Source organism: Falco peregrinus, chromosome 7 (genome assembly GCF_023634155.1).
Source record: "Falco peregrinus isolate bFalPer1 chromosome 7, bFalPer1.pri, whole genome shotgun sequence".
In the NCBI taxonomy this organism is placed as follows: Eukaryota; Metazoa; Chordata; class Aves; order Falconiformes; family Falconidae; genus Falco; species Falco peregrinus.
The window spans coordinates 88,680,247-88,703,210 of NC_073727.1; the positions used below are offsets into that span (position 1 = coordinate 88,680,247).

General features: G+C 38.9%; 1 protein-coding gene across 6 annotated transcripts in view; it reads right to left on the reverse strand.

Moving 5' to 3' along the window:
• Window positions 1-22,964, reverse strand: part of EPHA7 (EPH receptor A7) — a 169,583-nt gene that overhangs the window by 15,656 nt on the left and 130,963 nt on the right. For 3 of the 6 annotated variants that reach the window (XM_013298694.3, XM_055810699.1, XM_005236892.3), the window contains exons 8-16: window positions 19,297-19,405; window positions 18,542-18,597; window positions 14,482-14,607; window positions 10,043-10,228; window positions 9,403-9,464; window positions 8,228-8,437; window positions 6,998-7,147; window positions 2,196-2,389; window positions 925-1,080 (exon numbers count right to left, since the gene is read on the reverse strand). In XM_013298694.3, the coding sequence (XP_013154148.1) occupies window positions 925-1,080; window positions 2,196-2,389; window positions 6,998-7,147; window positions 8,228-8,437; window positions 9,403-9,464; window positions 10,043-10,228; window positions 14,482-14,607; window positions 18,542-18,597; window positions 19,297-19,405 (1,249 nt within the window). The remainder of the gene's footprint in view (window positions 1-924; window positions 1,081-2,195; window positions 2,390-6,997; window positions 7,148-8,227; window positions 8,438-9,402; window positions 9,465-10,042; window positions 10,229-14,481; window positions 14,608-18,541; window positions 18,598-19,296; window positions 19,406-22,964) is intronic. The other 3 variants (XM_005236895.3, XM_055810698.1, XM_027786022.2) reach the window with 2 other exon arrangements.

Genomic DNA, 22,964 nt, shown 5'->3' on the forward strand with positions numbered 1-22,964 from the left:
GCTATGATAATCTTTTGTTGGGGTTTTTAAGGACAACCGAAGAAAGAGACACTTCTCTTGTAAAATACCTTGGGTGGCTTTCAGGACAAAGTTAGGTACAAAACCAAGACTTTGGGAATCACATTCTGCTTCCTAAAGAGATGCCAGGAGAAACCCTTTGCATAGTGGCCCGTTCCCATCATGCAAATGAAAAAGGAGCAGCCGGTTCAGTTCCACTGCTACTAGTGCTACTGACCTAGTAGAAGCTTGTGGGCTCTGATGACATTCCCAAGCTATAGGCTGAGACCTCTAGTGATACCAGGCAGATAACAGTAGGGTTGCAAACTTGAGAATATTCTTTTTAGAAACTTGTTTAGAAACCCACTGCCCTCTATAAGAGGAATTACATGTGTTTGGCAACCATCAGAACAAGAATATTGTTTGCAGGGTGCCAAGAAGACCTGTTTAAGATGGCAGTACCAATACAGGCCATGCTTGCCTTCAGAAAATTGTTTTGCTTCTATAGACTTTTATCTTGATGCAAAGTCATTTCTTGCAGGACACAGGCAACCCCCAGCCAATTCGAAGAAAATTCCACATCTTCCTAGTACGTGTCTGGAAAAAGGTCAGGTAGTGGAGGCAAAAGTGGTTATTTTCCTATAAATACATACTTCAAAATGGGCCACATTCTTCCTCAGATTCTAGCCATTTGGTGTTTTTTTAATTGGCCTCAAAAGCAGGGAAAGAAGTGATGCTACACATAGGTAGCAGGGCATTTGCCCTTTCATGGGATGCTCTAATATAACACCATCAGCTGCTAAACCAGCTGGCTTAATCCCAAGTACCATGTTTGTACTCAGGATAAAGTTTTAGAGTTGAACATTGTGTATTATTTTACCTAGAAATTCCCTAAATGCACGTTAAACATGTCCAGTACTAACTTACTCAATAGTCATCCTGGCAACTGATTCAAGAGAGTTGTAGCCTGCTGCTGTGAAATTATCCTTATATCTTTCCATCTTAATAGCTTGTAACCATTCGCCTACGGAGCAGAAAGTGGTAAAATCGGGAGTGTTCTGGTCCAGAAGAGGGCTAATTGGTCTACGGAGAAGGAAAAAGGAAAGTAAGTTGTTTCCAAAGAGAGTAAAACATCAGGGAGTATTTAGCAAGGTGAGAGTCAAATAAGTTTGGGGTACTAAAAATGTCAAGAGTAGAAAGTAATAGGCCTTTATACACAGCTTAGGTTATTCTGTGAGTAGCTTTTGACTGCTCTGTAGCTCACAACATATACTTCCTAAGCTTATTCACGTAAAAGATGAAAAGTCAGAGTGAGCAAAATCAGCCTAGTGGACTATTGTTACTAACAGAAAATCAACCTTATTACCTAGCATGACAGCAGCTGCAACTAAAGTTGCTGAGTAAAAAAAAGATGCTATTCTTTTAAGCATCTTGGAAAACATAGTAGTATCTATTCCCATTATTCAATTGGATGGGACAAAACAAAGACAAGGAAAGAGCAGAGACACAAAGTAAGTTGCTTAAGGTCACACAGGAAATCAGGCAGTAGAAGAACTGGGAGTAGAGTACAGGCCAGTTGATTCCCTAGTGTAGTGATCTAGCTAACTGATCAAAAGATTACCACAATCAAATAATTCACCTGAAATTTATGAAGAAGCCATTAAAATCTACACCATGAAATACAATGAGATGCAATCACTGAAAGGAGTTAAAAGCCAGAAAATGAAAGGTAAAAATCTAGAGTGTAGCATGTCAAAGTACATTGGCCAAGAATGAGTACGATTAATTACTATTTCTACTGTAGCAGTTCTTAGGGCAAGGGATACATCATATAAAACTACAGTAACTCATGATCCTTGCCCTCCAGACTTCACAACTTTAAGAAATAAGGAAAACAAAGACTGCTAGTGGTGAAAGTGTGGAAAGCGTGATGAGCAGGCAGTAGTTTACTGAGAAATGTGTTAGTTCCAAGTTATTTACTTTATTTTGGTTATTTTTTTAAGAAAGTCCTTTTTGGCTTTGTTCAGCATGGTAAAAAAAGAAGGGCAAATGAGGGAAGGGAAGAACAGGGAACAGAAGGAAGGAGGAACTGTGAGACACACATGGAGTAAGTGTGAACTGGGAGCAGCCACCAAGCAGAACATCCAGAACCCAGCCACATGCACCATCATAAGAACACACACTAGAGCTTTTCTTACCTGCTACAGGTTCCCAGTGGGGTTTTCAAGCTGTTTGGGTTTCTAATCATTTTGTCCAGAATACCAACTATCTGCTCAAACTTCGGCCTTTCACCGCGTTCCTTCTGCCAACAATCTAGCATCAGCTGGTGCAGTCCTGCTGGGCAATCCATGGGTGCTGGCAAACGATAGCCTTCTTCGATTGCTTTTATAACCTAGTAGCCAACATAGTTAATTTTTCATCAAGGGATATTTAAACATATATATTGCTACTCAGTACAATAAATAATAAAAAAAAATAAACCCCCAGAAAATCAATAAACTAAAATTTTCCATCAGTGTTGCAAAAATATGACTGTTGTTTTGACACTAGCCTTCCTGTTTTCAAATAATTTCCCTGACTTTATCTTTGGCCTTCTTACACATATTCTTCTATATGTGCAGAGCACAGCTGTATTACCTAGTCAGGTGAGCAGTGGGGAACAACAATTAAATTCACCGAGAGAGCAAAAGATAGATTGATAAATGGAGTTATTTCAGACAGCATTATTACTTGCCCCAAGGCTTTTGTGAAAGAGTGTGTGGTAGAACCAACTGTCTCGTAAATGGATAGGGATCTATGCATGCACATATAAAATACAAAAAGCCTGAAGATACTACAAAAGGATCCAAGAAAAATGTTTAGCAGACAGAAATTGTTAGGGGGAAAAATGTTGTATTCTATGTCTAGCCATGTTATATTAATGATAAAGTAGCAGGAATGTGCCACGTGAGAGAGGAAGACCTGGCTGAATGGTATTTTAATATATCACCTAAAGAGAAAATTAGTTTTAATAAGAGATGCTGTTAGATGATGATGTGATTGGAGCAGAACATAAATGTCTGAACCAAGAATTACACCCACCCAAATTGACTTCCTTAGCCAAGTCTATTTGGATTTAAGCAAAAAATAAAAATGGGTAAAGTAAAATCACAGGAAACTGCTGTAAACCTTGAGGGCAGGATAAGAAAGCACATCAGGAAGCAAGGCAGATAAGAAAGGCTTGCGAAAAAGGGCCAAAACACCATTCATGGGGGATTTCAAGCACACTGACATTGACTGACATAGCAGTATTAGAATTGCTAAGGAAGGGTGCTTGCTCCTGAAGGGTAGTGCATAGGACTGTCTTCTTCCTCAGTTTGTACAGAAAGCAAGATCATAAGCTGTTCTGGATGTAGCCCTAGGAAGTAGATCTGGTATAATAAATAAAGTTGATGAATATCCGGGTTTAGTGAAAATAAACTCAGATGGAAAATATTCCATAGGTTGTATGAGAAAATGTAAAAACAGTGGACTGCAAAGCAGACAAAACTGCAAAGAATACAAAATGACCTTCAAAAAGCTGGCTGCAGTCCATAATTGTATCAAAACATTTTGCAGAAAGTAAGTGTTGTGAACAGAGAAGACATAGCCCGGTGGTAGGGCACTTACTGCAGGTTTATGTCACAGAATGTCCTTCCAATCTCATGGAAGTTGCTCCATCTCTTTGGGCCTTGGCTTTCTATCTGAACATTTAGAATAGACAATACTGTCCTACAACTCAAAAATGATGGAGAAATATTAAATTCCCGCAGCAACAGCCACACTTTGAAGAATGAGTGTGATGACCGTTTAGAGACAGTGAAGTTATCTGTCAGAGAAGGTGAGGATAGAGGTTTTATGCAGAAGAACAGGGCCATTAGAAAAACAGGACTATATAGAAAAGAATATATTGAAAGTAAAATGTAAGATCTTTTAGAGCAGTATTAAGAGGGAAAACAAAAGAATGGCTCCTTATGCTTGAAGCAGCCGTGGAACAAAAGTGACAAATAAGCTACAGTGTGTATAGGACAACTGGTATGCTATGCAAAGTAACGCAGGAATTTCTGACCTAGAAGGTAAAAGGTATTAAACGCTTTGTGCATACTACATATGATTTACTACAAACAAAGCTTAAGAGGTCAGAAGGAAGAGACCACCAATAAGGAGTGAAAAAGTATCTGAAAGCAACAGCAAAACCACCACCAAAATATCTATGACCGTTAGAACTGGCAAACCATGTAGGTAAGACTAAATCCAAGAGTGTACACAACAGTGAAAACATGAATGAAAGGATCATGAACAGGACCTTTTCACATTCACTACAATCTTCAGAGAAACCTGAAGAGAGGTTAGGATCAAGATGGTGATATTATTTTTCAAAAGTTTTTGAGGATACTGCAGAATCAGCTTTTTTGATGTGTATTCTGAGCAAGAAGGATGTAACTGGGAAATATAAAATAATGAGCTAGCTAGAGATGGGTGGAACTGCTGAGAATATCTAAAACACTGGAAAAACATTGTGAAATATAGACTAGGAAAGGTTTGGGGGTTTGGGTTTTTGTTTGTTTGTTTGTTTAAGTTTATACAAAACTTGGGCACAGGTGTCTAATCTGCTAAGAAAGGTGGAGGTGGGGTTCCAAAAAATCAGTACTCTGAGATAATGAAACAGATGCAGGATTTTTTTATTTTTTTTTTTAAATAAGCAAGGCTACAAGGAGAACACAGCTGGAGTTCTTACTAATAGAACTGATTTATATTATTTACACTTCCCATAATTTGTTTTCCAATTTCTGCTTTTGCTGCAAAAAGAAAAGGTGACACTGCTCTGTTAAGAGTCAAGTATGCTTTTATCATAATCAGGCTATCTGAGGATGTAAAGTAGATGAGAAGAGGGCCAGGTCGGTTCACCATATATACTGGTTGCCAACGAAGAACTATTAAATAAGAGTAATTGGATCAGACAACATAATGTTATCACTCTGCTTCTTGTTATATAATAATATTAAATAATAATAATAATAATAATAATGGTAATAAATCCAGGTGTAGGTAAAAGAAAAAATACGTAAGCCTAAGCTCTTGCCCCTTTCTGAAAAGCTGATGTGCACTAGGGTCAATAACTGAACGAGGGTAAGAACCAGCAAACGCTGGAAGTCTAATAGGAGAACAGGGTAAAGCGCAGCAGTTTGAGGGCTACTGTTACCAGCAAGGGTTAAACTGAGGGGAGCCCACTGTTCAGAGAGGTTGAGGGAACGCTGTGTATCTGTGCTCTACCCGCAGTGCCTCTGTGGGGAGCTTCTAGGATGAGTGTTCTTCTGGTGTACCCTAGTTCCAGGCTGCTGCTAAAGGGAGGACTTTTGCTTAAAAAGATACCTCAACACAAATTTGTACCCTCCATCAGTTTAAAACAATGACTTAAAAGAAGAGGGGCAGAATGAAAGAAATGCCATCTAAAGACCTGAAGTCAGGGAGACATATTTTTTAGGAGATCTAATCTGGTCTATGACTATACCCACATCCAATTTTAGGCAAAATCATACACGTCAGATATATAAACTGCCTGATTATATATGCAAAATTTAAATAAACATATTTAGCATTTTTCATTCCAGCTAAATACTCCCATTGGTAACTGTGAAGGAGAATAACTAACTAATCATAAGATTTTTCTAAATTTTTTGCATCATAAATTGATCTAGGGGATTGGTAGGATGTGCGTATGTTTTGGAAGGACACGTTTGAAGATCACAGCATACAAGAATATTTGACATTATTTTACCAAGCAATTGATTAACCTTTTAACTATGTGCTACTGAAGATTATCACGTAAGATTCTAAAAAGAAATGAAACTGCAAGAAGTGGTAATTTTTTTGTTTTATGAAAAAGGTTCAGTCATGCACTTTACTTCCAGTTTCCAATGGAGGACATATTTTTCAAAATCCAACAAGAAACATGAAAATACCAAAATTTCTCCCATATTTAAAAGTTTTTCCTTATTGTTCCCTGAAAGATAGGTAAGGTTTGCCTTTGAGGAATCATATATTTCTGTCAGACTTCTTTTATGTTTGAATCTAGTACAGAAGGAAGGTGTCAAAAGAAATGAAACTCTACTGGGTGTCTAGGGAATGTAAATATTTCTCTTTCTCTGCCCCAAGGACTTGTTTGCCCATATTTTGACAGTCCATGAAATCTTTGACACTGAGACCTGTCAAATATTAACAACTTTGCACTGTGCCAAACTGACTCATCATTTACACTTTTATCTTTTTTTTTCCAACTTTGATGTCGATCATTCGATCAAAAAATAAAATAATAAAAAACCCCACACTCAAGCCCCTGACCTGAAGAACTTTAAATGAGACACTTTCTGACATCTTTCTCACCTGCATGGCTTTTTGCTGTGTACCTTCTATACTAATAGATACTCTTGTCAGAAATCAAGATTAACACCCATCTGTTCTATTACTGCTGACCTGTTGCTCTGGGTCATATTTTATGCAAACAAGGATATTGTTAAATCAGCATAATTAACTTGAAAATGCCGAAGTAGGTCATTACCTGCCACTCAGAGTTTTAACAACTTTTTTCAACTGATTAAACATTGCTCTGAGGTTCAGAAACCTCAGATTTATTTTTTATTGGAAAAAAATATAATTCTTTCTATGCTTAAGTGTAATAAAGTGAAGAGCACATAGTATTATTTTTGATTTTCCAATTTTACTTGATAGTCGAGAGAGAGACCTACAACATCCCAATGATGGAAGAACAATCTAGAGATGTAGGTAAAAAGTGAAAGCTTTATAGCTTTTTCATTTTGTGAGAACCCTAAGGTATTCTGATAAATCTTATTTCTAAACCAACATTTTATGTATGTATAGTGAAACACATATGTATGTGTTTACAATATGTCATTTTTGTTTTACTAACACATGCTCAGACACACACACACACAAGCTCACAAACAGACAAAGTATAACCTACATCTTGATTTGACATGTCCCAGTAAGGCCGTTCTCCGTAAGACATTACTTCCCACATAACAATTCCATAACTCCACACATCGCTGGCTGACGTAAACTTGCGGTACTGGATAGCTTCTGGAGCTGTCCATCTCACTGGAATTTTTCCACCCTATGACCAAAAAAAAAAAAAAAAAAAAAAAAAGAAAAGAAGAAGAAAATTTTCATTTTTCTTCACAAAATTTCCATACGATCTTCCATAGAGTACATTGACAATTATTTCCATCAACATCAGAAGCAGCACTTATATCATCTACTATAGCTGATCGATTGCAGAATTTTCAAAGCAGTCTGTGGAAGTTTAGGCTCTTAAAACACTTGGACCATAGAAACTTAGATACCTGTCTAAGCTAAGTTGGCTGCATTTCTCTGTAAGTGCTTCTCTCTCCATTGATTTTAAGGGGCTGCTTAGATGTCTGATTTACAGTAGTCATTTAACTCCTGGCTGGCTGAAGCTAGGTGACGGGAACCTCATCCTGTGCATATAAATCCCGCTGACTTGTCATACAGCTCCTCTGAAATCGTGGTCTGACATTTTTAAACCAGGATCCCACTTAGAGCCCAGTGGCAGGAGTGACAGCCGTGAATGCTGGTGCAGTTTCCTGATCCGTGCGCCTGTTGGAGCAGATTCCAGGGGCCCCTCCTTCCCTCAGCATGAGAAAACAAGCACAGCAGGCCTCACGGGCGGGAAAGTGGAGCTGGCTCAACAAAAGAATAAAGAGCATAGTGTGCCCAATGAATGCTTATTTAAGAAAAGCGTCCCACCCAAAAGCAAGGGAAAACACAGGAGTTGAGCTTTGTCACAGTCTAGCCTCAAGCTAGTCAACATTTTGGTGAGATAAAACCTAGTCTGAAAAATAGTAATAGCTTACAAGTATTTTAATTGACTCATAGTAAATGAGATGATTAAAATTTTTTGGGGTAAAACCTCTGTATTTTTTCAAACAGAAAATCATGAGGAAGGGAATAATGAGATACCATGCAAAATTTTTAGATTTTATTAAATAAAAATGTATGTTCTTGTGAAAATATCAGTCCCTAATTAGAGCTAGATTCCGGCAGAAACTCTTTTCCTTTTCACTGATTAACATTTCTCAAGCAATGAACGTATTTCTCTTATTTATACTCTCCAGAAGATACACTTCTTAATAACCACATCTCAAAGCTATGAAAACCCATTGATTTCTCTTACAGTAGTAGTGTAGACAGCCTCTGGATCATCTTCTATAACTCTGGAAAGGCCAAAGTCTGACACTTTACAAACAAGGTTGCTGTTGACAAGAATATTGCGTGCTGCAAGATCCCTGTGTACATATCCCATATCGGCCAAATATCTCATTCCAGCAGCAATTCCTCTCAACATTCCCACCAGCTGAATGACTGTAAATTGCCCGTCATGTTTCTGGAGGGAAGAAAGGAGCAGCAATTCTTGTTAGTATAGCTGAGAAGAGAAATAACAGTTAGTTTCACAACTTTAGCTTTCTACTTATTTACTACTTCTGTGGCAATTCATCCTGGGGCAAAGAAACTCACTTCATACACAAGTTTTATTTTCTTCAGAGATAAAAAAGTACATCCCGTTAAGAAACGTGTAAGTAGCTAATGTACTAGAAGGAACAAAACTTGCTAATCATAAATTTCTGGCTAAGTCCTGGCAAGACTTTTGTAAGAGAGATCACTTGATGCACAGCTCTTTATAGTTTGCCTATATGCTCTTAATCTCTCAGCATAATTATGTGTATCAAAATAAGAACTACCTCCTTTTGGAACACTAGCTACTGAAAATGTTATGCATAGCTTGGAATTTATCAATCGATCATAATCTTTCTGTTCTCTACACAGTGTTTATACATCATCTCTGTACACCTGGTAAGGAGTCAGAATGGGCCCGTCCAGAACACACACTCAAAAAATGCTAAACTGCTGTGAACTTGCATTTCTTTTTCCTTTGTTCTTCTCTTAAATACAACCATAGTTCAATTAGGGATTCTTGTGTGCTGATTTCCACCATGTTGATACAATAAAATTCTGCTCCCAAAATGCAGAAGACTGGGCTTCAGGTATCAGTGGTTTTTACTTCAGCTGGTGGCAATAATAAAACCCACCATGTCTATGCCACATTAAATGACTCCAATTCCTACAATGTTCCCATGCGATTCTGTCTGATCCTCTCATTTCGGAAATAACGTAGAGAACTGCTAGTATTCATCAAGCTCCATTTTAGCCTGAAAATAATATTAATTATATGAATATCATGCATGCATACATATATGTGCACATATATAAACCCATGTTTTTAAAAGTGACAATACATAATATATACATCACTTAAAATATGTCTATATATGTTTTCATTTTGGTACTCACCCTAAGAAATGCATCTAAGGCCCCATTCTCCATGTATTCTATTACAATCATGACTGGTTTCCCTAGGGAAAAAAATAAAACCAAAAAAAGACCGATTTTGTTTGAAAAAACTGTAACATAAATGGAGTGCCTTTTTTTGATAAAACACACGTTATTCCTTTGAAGGACTGAAGCATTGAGACAATGAGTATTTCTGAGGCCTCCAGCACTGTTACTGAGCTCTAATAAGTCCATAAATATCTGCATGGAACATGGTCTTGATTCACAAAATTAAACCATACAAATCAAAATGTCAGTGTGTTCTCCTAACTCATGCTGTGTGAACGGGACTCTGCAATAATGACACTTCAGATAATATGAAAGGACATAAGAAACCTTATCTCTCTGCATGGTCTTTGAGGCTAAATGAAACTAGAAAAATAATATATTTCGAAGTACTTCATCTTTTAATCAGGCGTGCATCTTAATTTTTTCCTCAGGTTGTAGCACAACACAATATTGTTTTAGTTAGTTACGCATCAGGAGAAAATCCATTAGGAGTGTGCAGCCTGTTTATAATTTGAATCTTTGACCATGAATAAGCTAACGTAATTTCTGCCATTATGTTGTTATTTGACTGATAGATCAAGCTGCTGCTTACCTCTGGTAACGACCCCTTCTAAGTGAACAACGTTGGGGTGGTCAAACTGCCCCATGATGCTTGCTTCGCACAGGAAATCTCTCCTTTGCTTTTCAGTGTAGCCAACTTTCAGAGTTTTTATGGCTACCGCAACATCTCTCTTGCCAGGAAGCTTTAGACGCCCACTGCACACTTCACCGAACTCTCCTAAAATGAAGTAAATCGATGCTGAGTTACTCCGACTATAATATCAATATTCTCTTTATGCCTTGATGCAACTAGCTGCCTAAGTGTGTGTTTAAATTTAACATGGGAATGTTCACATTTGAAATGGGTTACTTAGGAATGCAGACAGGCACGTGCTTTAAATTAATTGCTGACTATGTACCTTGCAGAGTAAAACACTTCACGTTAAGCCATGTTACTTGAATCTTTTAGAAGACTTGTTAGTAATTTGTTACATTTTTTCAAAAACAGAAAATAAAAATGAAGCGGCTTCCATAAGAAAATACTATTATAGACTTAGTAATACCATTTCTAAGTGAAAACGTCTTTCTGTTCTACATGGTTTCCTTGCTATCTTTAGATCTGATGGTTTTTTTTCTTTCAAAAGGCAGCTCTTTCATAGCTGCTTTTAATTTAACATCGTTACAGTGTTAAATGAAGCACTACCTTCAAGCAGCTTAATTTACTTTCCAGATTATGAAATGATAGGTGTGACTTAAAATAATTCTGTTACATTAAACAAACCCAATCAAATGCTGGAAGTTTGTAAAAGGTTCTAAACCAGCAGACAATTGGAACCTGAAGAAGCATGTGAGAAAAAATGGCCAAACAGCCAGCAAGAATACTTTAAAAAAAAGCCTTAACAACCTTAATTTGGGAGAGAAGTAACTGGACTCCATTGGACAGGAAAGAGGATGGAAGCATGCAAGGCGTGGAGATGAATGGCAGTACAGCTACGTCACTATTATTAGAGATTGTAAAAGATTTAAGGATTGTCCCTTGCCTCACAGCCATGTCACAAGAAAGAGAAAGACAGACCCCCTAATCTGTAACCAGGAAGAAAAATCTTTTGGGATATATAGGAGAAAAGGGTAGTAATATATTGGATACAGAGGAGCATCTCTTCAAAAAGAGAAAGATTCATTTTTTATTTAATTTAACAATCTGGTACTTTGCACCAGAAATATATAAAATATTTAACAATCTGGTACTTTGCAGATCTATCTGGACTATGGAAGTTATAGATCCATCCCTCCTCCAAATCACATCAAATCTGAAATTTATTTCCTGCATGCCTGTGGAGTGCCTTCACATCAAGCTGTTGAGTATACACGAGTATGCAGACACACCTAAATCCAAGACATGTTTTAGGGTGAGTGCTGAAAAAACTGATTGAATTAGGAAAGACTAACACAGAGAGTTTGATTAGAGAATCCCTTTGGGACACACACTGAGGGCCTGATAAACCTGGTGGGATCAGGACTTCAGTGCTCATACACACAGGCAAGGTATCTGGCTAGCAGTGGAGAGAGGTATGCTTGGAAACGGGGCTCAGTGCCTGAAGAGGTAGATGCTGAGGTGTCCTAACAGATGAGTTCTGAGAAATCTTGTTTAGGGTCCCGTCTTCGTTCTAACACTACTGCTTTCCTGTCACCCTCAACAGCAGAGCTTAGAGAAAGAAAAAAGCAGTACCTAGGCCTCAGCTTCACAGTTCTCCAACCAGAAGTGTAGAACTTGGACCGAACCTTAATATTTCCAATCGACTTGCTCGGTCAAATCTTCCCTCAGCGTGGCTCATTTTATGAGTCTCATAGGAGATGACTGCATACAGAACTGAATTCCTCTCCCTCCTGTTTTATACTAGATAAATTAAGGTTAGCTCAGATCAGCTCCACATACCTCTCGTAACACCGTGCTGTACCTGAGATAATCAGCCAGATAGAGTACAACCGTTCCTGCCCGTACTGGTGAGGCACTAGCCCAAACCATCCTTGGGCACTGGAGTTGTGGTCTGAATATCCACGTCATAGCTATGAATACCATGAGGCATAGTTGTTAAATACATAGCAACTGGCTACTCATGCCCTTAGCCTGGTGCCTTAACTTCTCTCCTGCACTTCACTAACAATATGGATGACTATTAATGAATTCAGAGCTCACCTCACTCACAGTTTCTAGCCACAAGAACTTACTAAAGGATAACAGTTTTCTCTAGTAGTACCTTCCAAAATTGTTTTTTTTCCATGCTGAACACAAGATGCGAGTATAAGAGTGTGTGTGTGATACTTCAGAGCCAGGTAATTAGGATACTTGGCACAGGAGACACTAAAGCTAAACTCCTTTCCAGCTCTCTGTGATCTGATTTTGATTTACTTCCAAAAGCAGATCACTCACACTCAGGCAAACCAGAAACCTGAACTTAGATGTTATGCTTTCCAGGCCAGGACACTAGCCAATGAACTACTTTTATTCCCAATAATGTAGTCTATGCAGCTGAAATTATGCCCAAAAACAATCCAGAAAATATGACAACCAAAGTGGGAATACTGCACAGCTGCACAGCCACTAGCTCAGCTCAGAGGCTAAAACAAAGGATGTGTGGCACGAACAAGGGCTCAGTATAGTGGACACTATTTTGTATCTGATAGGTGGTCGCAGAGGGATGGTAACGAAAATATTGGCAAGGAAATCACATATCCCTTGTACAAACTGAGCACAAGCATACTTGCACCCTGTTTGAGAGAGACATGGCACTACTCAATAGCTGATGTGGCCAGCATTGCTGATAATGCGTATTGAGACTGCTAAGTGGCTGTTCTGGTGCCGTCACTAGCAGAAATTCCGCGTTCTTCTTTGATGTACGAGTTTCCGTTGCTTCTTTGGGTCCTTAACATTCTATTGTTCCTGGACTGCATTTCATTTAACTCCTGTTCACTACCTACATCAACAAGTTAAAGCCAGAGCTAAACCCCACACACAACGTGCTTTCACCATAGCACTTCTTACTAACTTTCTTCAGAATGACTACTGACACACAGTAATTTTTTTTGCTATCAGTTATACTCATTAAAAGTAAGAATAAATTCATCTGTGGTCAACAAAGCCAACATCCTGGAATTAGTCTGTTACAACAGTGAAGATACATTTTAAAGTGTATACTCTGCAGCTGAAGTGTTTTCAGCATTTAGCTCAGAAGGTATCAGCAAAGTCCAACTGAACATATCTCTGTGCTCTGAACTGCTGCTATGCTGACAGTTTTTTAACTCAAAGCAAAAGATAAAGCTCAGGAATTTTTCTATGCTAATCTTGAATTTAAATCTGGTCTACTGCCTATTTATTAGAAGAGATGCTGCCATTCTACCATCACAAAAATTACTAGTTGCAGGGGCTGGATTCTTATGCTCTTAGTCATCTGAACGAATAATTTGCTCAGCAGTGTTTTTAATTTCAATGGAACTACTACTTGATTAAGACATGTTTCAACATGTGTGAGGTTACTTTAGAGAGGCATTGAGAATTCTAAGTGTAAAGTTTTTTTTTCTACAGGTAAAACAGTTTATTTTAGAGATATTTCTTTTTCTCTTTTAAAATAATACCACAGTATGTAATTTACAGTGCATGCCAAACTACAGGGTGACTTTAAAAGTGTTCTACTAATACTTCTATAAAACAACAGGAAAGCAAAAGAACATTTCCTCCAGGAATCCAAAGTATTTGATTTTTTTCTTACCCATGGAAACTTAATTTCACTACATGGAGTACTGCAATAAAAATGTCACATATCTTATTAATGCAAACAAATGAAACTGCCTTTTTAGAGCATGAACACCATGGCTTAAGTAGGTGGTAGACAGTTCAAGAGGAAGAAAAGCAATGTAATGCTGGTGCAATTACAATCAGTCATGAGAAGTTAAACAATAACTTTTTTGTATTCATAAAATATCAAAAAGAAAAATGGTAGAAGAGAAAACAGCCTTAGGGAAGATTTTGTTATACAGAAACAAGACCTTCCTAGTCTCTAAGATTTTGTGCTGCAGCCAGTTTTCCTTACTCACATGAAAAAAAGTTCAGAGGTCAAAAAGCCCACTTGCAAAAGGAAAGCGAGCAGAATTTGCACTCATGCCTGACACCTTTACTCTGACAGTAAATAATAGGCGGCAAACTTCCCCCCTCCCCCCAGTTGCATTTTTAACAGCAGATACAGAATTAGAAACCCACAAGCTTTCAATGTCAAGCAAGACTCTTCATTTACTTATTTGGGGTTTGTTGGGTTTTTTCCTCCTGTTTGTTTTTAGATTTTACAAGCGAGTGCAGCTTCATTGCTCTTAACCACTCTGGCAAATGCAAAAAGTTCTTCTATACCTGAGGTATAATTATTTGCCTGTCATTATGATGTATGAGCTTCGATCCCAGCTAAATGGAACAGTTGAATCAGGAAGCCACGGCAGCCTTACCTGCACCAATCACACGCTCAATTTTAATACAAGAGGCATCTAGCTCCTTGGCGAATTGATGGACAGCTCTATTTGGGTCCTCGTAGGTTTCAGGGTCAATGTAGGTTTTGGTGCCTGGAAATTTAACTGTAATGATGTAAGAAAGCGTGACTGTGATGAAGCAAAGGTACTTATTGTGCAGCCAGCCCAGGAATTTCATTATGCAGAGTGCTCCTTGGAAGAGTGAACCTACTTCCACGCTGCCTGAGTCAGAGCCGCTCTGAGAGGCAACCTTAGTTTTAGACATCATCTGCAAGCATGCTGACACAAGTACACAATCCCATCACCACAAATGACTAACATTAGCATCTGCATCTCCACCTTGAAGCAAAATAAGTAACAAATATTAAATAGTGCTCAATGGAATGAATGCAAGGGTTGAGGGAGAGCAAAAATAAAGCAGGGGAAGGGGTATAAGACCAACAGAAGAGGTGAAACTTTCTCTTCTGTGTAAGGACAGCAGCTTATCCTCTTTTCCCAGGTTGCATAAACAGCATTTCTTTATGTTATCTCAGTCTTCTAGTGGGATTTGAGAGGCTCCTCTACCTGCTTCAATTTGCTTAAACTACTGAATAGGTTATTATTTACAGACTGTAGCAATAGCCAAGCTAAAGTATTCACAGCACCTAGATTTTATAACCTTAGGTATATTTCTTATACCTAACATACATTAGGTATGTTTCTTGCATTAGAACACAAACATGAGAAACACTTGTCATCAACTTGTAAAGGCATAAGAAGGGAAAGTGGGGTTTGTGGCACAATTATTCCCTGTCTCAAGCACCGAAGTGAATAATCAGCAGCAACTTTCTCCAGTATAGCACTTGGAGCTACTCAGGCAGTGTAGCACTTTGGCCAGCATGTATTTTTTTCCCTTAGTTTGCTGCTGATTCAGGAAAATTATTTTTTGCTCTTCTGGTGAAAGTAGAGCAACCCTGGCAATGTATTAATCAAGCAATTTTTACGAAATAAATTCAGCTCACAAGGATTACAGTCTTGAGCTGTAATTGAATCACTGAATTAAAACTCAACTTGAAAATGCAAGAGTGTTCCTCTGCTAATTGATATACCGATATACACATATCGGATCAAAAGTCAATACAAAACATAAATAATTTATGGTTGCTTTATAATCTTTTAATTGAACGTAAAATATCTTAAATTTTAAAACATACTGAAAAATTGCTTAGCAATCATGAGTATTTATGTTTCAGATTGTATTACTGACCAAAAAACCCCTAAACCCTCAAAGGAAAGAAAAATCTAGATAAATTGTTTGAGTAAGCTAATGAATTTACAACCAGAGAAATTATTTGAAATGTTGCCCAGGTGTTATCTGCCACATTATGTATTTAAATAGGTGTTCTTACAATTGTATTGATAACACTGCAAATTCTTACAATTATAAATATTTATTTCTTAAAACCAAGAAAGACTACAGAGAAAATGAGAAGAAAGCAATAGGTTAACTTCCTATAATAGTGCTTTCAGACAGGGACATGGAGAAGGAGCCATCCTCTTCTGTTTGCAATAAGGGGCCAGGATTGGAGGTAACCTTGCAAATCTCAGGTGGGCATCTGATGGTCATTTATTCAGGCTGTCATAAAACATTTTGACAGGCCAAGGCTATCCTGGCATACCAACGCGAAATAATGCTGGCCTGGATTTGAAGACATTTTTAGAAGAAAATGGTAGGAGGAAACCAAACATAAATCTGAATTGCTTGACTAAACTCCTCAGTTGTACTTGTATCTTCAAGTGTAGCACTTGAGGTCACAAAGAGTTGAGGGGGACTGAAAGGAAATACGTGATACTCTATTAAATACAGTGCTTTAAAGCCTGCGTTAAAAAAGAACGGTTACTTCTAAATAAGTGATTGTTGTAAGTTATGTTTTTGAAAACTCAGTCTGGCACCTCAGGACAGAAGAAGGTTGTCTAGATGCTATGGAGCAAAAGGACACCAAACTAGTGTTCACAGCTCTGTGACCAAGCTGGTGACCACAGACCTGGGTTCCGTCTCATTCTGTACATGGTTATAAAGTAAGTTTAAATACTACACAGTCAATCAACAGAGAATGAAACACTAGCTTGGCAAAAGTGACTTATATTTGGTGCTGTAATTTTAAAAAGACTGTGTATGATAACTGCTCTGACTGATTTGCTGGATAACCACATTTCTTGAAAGTAAACTGAGCGAAACGGACACTTATAAAGTCTCACCATTTTTGGATCAACTATTAATCACTAAGTAGCAGCTTTCATATTAAGTCACTTACGTTTTCATTGAAGCAAAAAATGTCACCAATAATGGAGACAAGGAAAGAGATTATTTAGCTAGCATATTCTTTTTGTTTATGTACTGACATACAATGATACATAGTTGATCTTTTCCTTCAAGGACATAATGGGGGATGCTAAAAGTGAAAGCAGTAGCTCTTCTAAAGACATGAAAAGCTTAAAATGCATCTGTGAGAGGCAAATTTCAAATCTATCACTCCCAGAATAGCAACATTTAAGTAACATCAGATTTTTGATGGATCCTTTAAAATCAGCTGCACTGCAAAATGTGTGATAAATAATTCCTATGCCATTATTATTTTCCACCTTTTTTTGCACAGATTACGAATTGATTTGCAAAAGCTGCAATGATGTCACTACTTAGTTTAATACTGCATTTAAATGATTTGGGTAGTAACACACCCAAACCCAGGGAGCATGAACAAATTCCAGCTGATCTGATTTTTTTCAGGGCAGAAAGGTAAAACAGAAGCCTGGATCTGTCTTTGAGTAGAGCTTTGGCTAGAACTACTTGTTTAGAGGCATGCATTAGAAAGATGTGATAAATTTGTCACTAGTGGCTACTTCATTCTCCATGTGACATTACGTTCTGATAATAGCGCATGATTTTAACGTTATTTAAGATAAGCCATATTGCTTTCATTTTTTTAAAAAATGTGAATCTGATGGATTTAAGCTGCAGCTGCAATTATTGGTAGATAAAAAAGGCTACAAACAGCATAACATAACTAAATGGCAAGTTTTACTGGTACGAGAGTTATCACGTATAGGAGAAGACTGGAAACCCAGGCATTGTTCTGTGACAGAACCTATATTCAGTTTAATTTTATTATGTGAATCTGCAATTCTGGATTTTCAAAATAATTTTGCAATTTAGTTTTAGCATGCTTCCTGAGTTAATGACTGATCCTAAAAGAAATGAAAACATTTTTAATTTTTCATGTCAAAATGATATTACAACTGAAATGAGAAAGGGCCAAAATAAGAATTTAAAAAAAAATATTTTGATAAAACTGAAACTATTGTTGCATAAACCTTCCTCTCCCTTTAAATTTTCAACTGTCATTAACCCAAGAAAGATGTATTTTATTGAATTTTCCCAGGGTTCTAGCATAAGTTCAGATGTTAGATTTTAACGAGAGGCTCCAGGTACTACTCTTAGCCAGGCAAGTGATTCTAGAACAGAGAACAGTAATGAAGTAGCTGACCTTTCTTTTCATATTAAATATTCAATTTTTAAGGACATTATGTTTTGTACATTTGAAGCTACAATATTCACAGCAGCAGAAAACAGCTTTTTAGCATAACAGCTTCATTGTTAGGGTGGTGCAGTGACCCACACTTTCTTAATCTGAAGTTTGCTTGAGGTAAAGATCATACAGTCACTTAGCCAAAGGTCTCTCAAATACTGCGCCTCAGAGGGATCATTAGGATGGTGTGAAACATGTATTCAAAGCAACCAGGAGGGGGGAAAAAAAAAGCAGAATGAAAACAACAGTATATCACACACACGTATAGAAATCAAACCATCTGTGTGAGCAATGCTGACTTTAATCTGCATCCTTTTTGTGTAGGTCACGTTTCCAGTATTTAACCTTCCACCTGCTACTTACACAGCATTTTTAAATTTCTTAGGGCTTTGTCTTTCATGGAGTGTTGTTTTAGTATTGTCTACACTATTGCAGTTTGAAAAGGGGGAAAGAAAAAAAAACAAAACACTTACAATGAAAGTAAAGTTCTTCATCCCCTTCCTGATCAGCTTTGCTATAGCCACAATGCCTGAAAAGAAAGACACCAGTTTCACTGGGAATTAAAGACTTCCTCATATCTAAGGTCCTGACAACATCAGTTCTGCAGGCTGGGATTTCCAGGCACTGAGCACCTAACTGCTGTAGGCCCTTTGAAAATTTCAGTTATAATTCTCTTGACAGCAGAGTTTTAAATAAATCATGAACAGTTGCAATCAAAAGGCTTTTGTACCAAATACCAGTTGGGACAGGTCCTAAAGAGAAAATTCTAGTTCTGGTGAAAAGCTTCTGCAGATAAGACAGAGGATTAAAGAACTTGAAAGTAGAACACTGTTTTACATGAGGGTATTCTTAAACTTACTGCTTTGCCTCTTTTTCTTGAATGTAAAGTCATTTAAAGGCTGATCAGATAAAGTGTCAGACTTCTCCACGTGAGAAAACTGAACAGAAAGACAGACTTTGAGGAGTACAGGTAAAGAACCTGCTAGGGGTTCCTCTTACAGCACATTTACATAGGACAAAAAGAACATCTTGATTTAAGTGTGTCTTGCCAAAGTAAAAGGATGAACTGTATAATTGATAACGGGATTTAAATGAAATTTGTCCTTACGAAAAATTACTACCATTTCAATTTTGCAAATTACTATCTCAGATTAGACTATGTGACTATTAGACTATTAGACTTTACAAAAGTGGGGTCATGTGCTTATGCCTGTGCAAGGTGCAATACCTTCTCCCGATGATGAATCCAAACACCATGAAGACCAGAATGATGGTTCCTGCCACAGCAACCACAGCTATAATAATAACAGGATTCTGTTCACTGGAAACAGCCGTGGCTACAAATGGAGCACAAAGCAGGGATTAGTTTAAAATTATTCCCTACAAAGGAACTGCAAAAAAAATAAGTCAACCATCATGAACTGCAGACCATTAGTTTACCTTTGCCTGGAACCATTACATTGATAATCTAAAGAAGGGCCTCCATTGGAAATTCATCCAAATGCTGGATCAGCTAATGATCATCTACAGGGAATAAAAAGGAGCTATTCTGGAACTGACTTGGCCAAAGTGGTGCAGCCATTAGCCAAAAGACAGGAGCAGCACCAGCCACTTCCAACCCCTCCTACGGCTGCGCTGCCTTCTGTTTTGCTCGGTGATTGACTCCTTCCTAAAAGAGAATACCTCTATATCCCTGCAAGGGGCACAGCAGGAGAGTAATCCCTGCGGAGCTCTGCTTCTAGCCTCCCCTCTAAACTGGTTGAAATTACTTTGATGGCACCCAGGGAAACAGTGTCTTACCTATAAAAAGAATGTTTGAGATGAAACAATAACTATTAACACAGATTTCCTAGTTAGCATATTTCTATCTCTTACTGTTATTAGTAATTGTAATTGCTATTATTATTCATCATTTGTTTCTGTTAGCAATGAAAAGGTGCTTCCACGCACACAAAATGGAATTCTCCACGCTGCAGAGAATTTACATGCTAAAATATCCACCCATTATTGCTGTTGTAATTCAGATATGCCTGTGCTATTAATAAATGCAAATGTATGCATGACACATTAATGTAAACTGAGGATGTAAATACTAAGCCCGAGAAACCTCAAGGCTTGTTAAATACATTGCTTGTCCGACATCTAATGAGGGTGGCCATGTACTCCGGTGCATTAAATGAGCACAGCTTTACTGAACTCTATGCTGGTTTGTAACAGCGAGGCTCTAGCCCCGAAGACTGTAAAATAACGGAGGAGACATCAGGTAGTGGTGCTGAGTAAGGGACTGTGAAAGTGTGAGTCACCTGGAAGCAGCAGAGATATCAAAGAGGGGGAAAAAAGGAGACCCAACTGATAGCTGATTAACTAAATCATTGATGGTATGTTAATATGGTTAAATGCTGGTAGTGGTAACTGAACAGAAATGTCTACACAAAGATTTGATGAATTCCACAGAATCAGGTTCATGTTGCAGACTTCAGAGGTTCCCCTAGAAACAAAAAACCCGGTCTTTTCTTTGCTTTATCTTGGGAGAAGTGAGCCAGTCCACATGATTTATTTAGTCACTGACACTGACGTGTACTAACTGCTTCCCCCCAGAATAACAAACCCCTTGTTATACTACACAGATATAGAATAATCTGCACGGGGGGCAAATATCTTTCTCTCCCTTCAATTTTATTTCCTAAAGAAACCTTGCAATTTTTCTGTGTTCTACCAAATGCAGATGAGGAAGATCTCATTATTCATGCAGGTCTTTAACTGAAATGAACAAATACTAATCTTTGAGTAACTACAACTTTCTGAGATACCCAGGTCACTAGAAAGCTACTACAGGCCTGCATGTATCCCACTTGTGGAACTTTCAGGCAATCAGTGGTCATTATCTCATGCAAGAGTAGGGGCATAAGCAACACAACTCAGTTCCTGTAACTTCACCAGGCCATCCAAGCAGACAATCCCAAACAATGTCAAATTTATGTAAAATACAGCATGTCCTAAAACTGTTCCCTTCTGCCTTTGAACTTCAGTGCAAACCTCACTTGGAAGACAAGAAGAGGCAGCTACTGCCACAATGGCCAGGCTGCAAAGCTGCATCCATCTAACAGAGTTTGGAAAAATACCCAGCCCAGACTGTCGCCTAACCTAGCAGCCAAGTTGAGTGCATGGAGGTTGACATATGTGAGTGGGTCTCTGCATTACTGCCTCACAGATTTTGGGTACTGGCACATTCTAGAAGCAAGGTGAGGATGTTATTTGGGTTCTGGAAGATACTGGGGACATGGTACACTGGCCAACTGCTAAGGTAGGTGAGATGAAATGTATGATGTATTTTTACATTTAAAAAAAAAAAGGAAAAAGGTCCGATTGTGAGCATGGTCCAGTACAAATTCAGAGATGCCAGTCTAAGAGACTACCTCTGTTCAGGTACCCTGTGCTCCTTCTCTCTTCTGCGCGATAAACTCAGTCTGTTAGTGTACGGGTGAATCAGAAACCAGCTTCTGGAATGATCACTGCAGTTTGCCAGAAACAGAGGTGCTGGAGTGTTCTTCAAGGAATGCTTTTGAAGTGTAGATGATCCCTTCAGGGGGTGCCTGGCATGGTTACCTGTCACTGGTGCTGACACAATGGTGATGGCAAGGAACCACCAGCAGGACAGGGAAGTCTGCCCGTTCCTCTGCTTAACCTGTGCTCAGAGGGTGGGACAGGGATCTGGAACTTGGGCAATTATGGTATTTGTGTATCCAAATGAAGGAGGCAATGCTTAATTTAAAGGAATTTAAACAATCGGTTTTTTTAAATACAGGGTTGTAGGGATGGGGAATGGATATCCAAACACCCTGTAGGATTTAAAAAAGATCAGCTGTAAAAGCTGTGCTGCTCCTCCAGTGATATTTTCTCATGAAAGCAACCTGAAACGTATGATTTCCAGAAAAGAATTCCTAATGAAGTCCACCATGAAAGCTTCAATGATATATTGGATTCATGTAGGCCAAATATTACTATAGTGGGTTCGTGTGGCAAGGTTTTGGTAGCAGGGGGGCTACAGGGGTGGCTTCTGTGAGAAGATGCCAGAAGCTTCCCCCATGTACAGTAAAGCCAATGCCAGGCAGCTCTAAGATGGACCCACTGCTGGCCAAGGCCAAGCCCATCAGCGATAGTGGTAGCACCTCTGAGATAGCGTATTAGGAAGGAGCAGGGTGGGAATCTGCACCAGCGAGAGAGAGGAGTAAGACTGTGAGACCAACAACTCTGCAGACACGAAGGTCAGTGAAGAAGGAGGGCAGGAGGTGCTCCATGCGCTGGGGCGGAGATTTCCTTGCAACCCGTGGTGAAGGCCATGGTGAGGCAGGCTGTGCCCTGCAGCCCGTGGAGGTTAATGGTGAAGTGGATCTCCGCCTGCAGCCTGTGGAGGACCCCACGCCAGAGCAGGGGGATGTGCCTGAAAGAGGCTGTGACTCCATGGGAAGCCCACCCTGGGGCAGGCTCCTGGAAGGACTTGTGACCCCGTGGGGCAGCCTGTTCCTGAAGGGCTGCACCCCGTGGAAGGGACCCATGCTGGAGCAGTTCCTGAAGAGCTGTAGCCTGTGGGAAGGACCCATGCTGGAGAAGTTCACAGAGGATTGTGTCCCGTGGGAGGGACCCCACGCTGGATCAGGGGAAGAGTGTGAGGAGGAAGGAGCAGCAGAAACGACACGTGATGAACTGAACGTAACCCCTGTTCCACCGCTCCGCACAGAGGGAGGAGGCAGAGAAATCAGGAATTAAGTCCAGGAAGAAGGGAGGGGAGGGGGAAGGTGGTTTTTTTCTGATTTGAATGGTAATAAATTAAACTAATCTTCCCCAAGACAAGTCTGTTTTGCCCGTGACAGTAACTGCTGAGTGATCTCCCTGTCC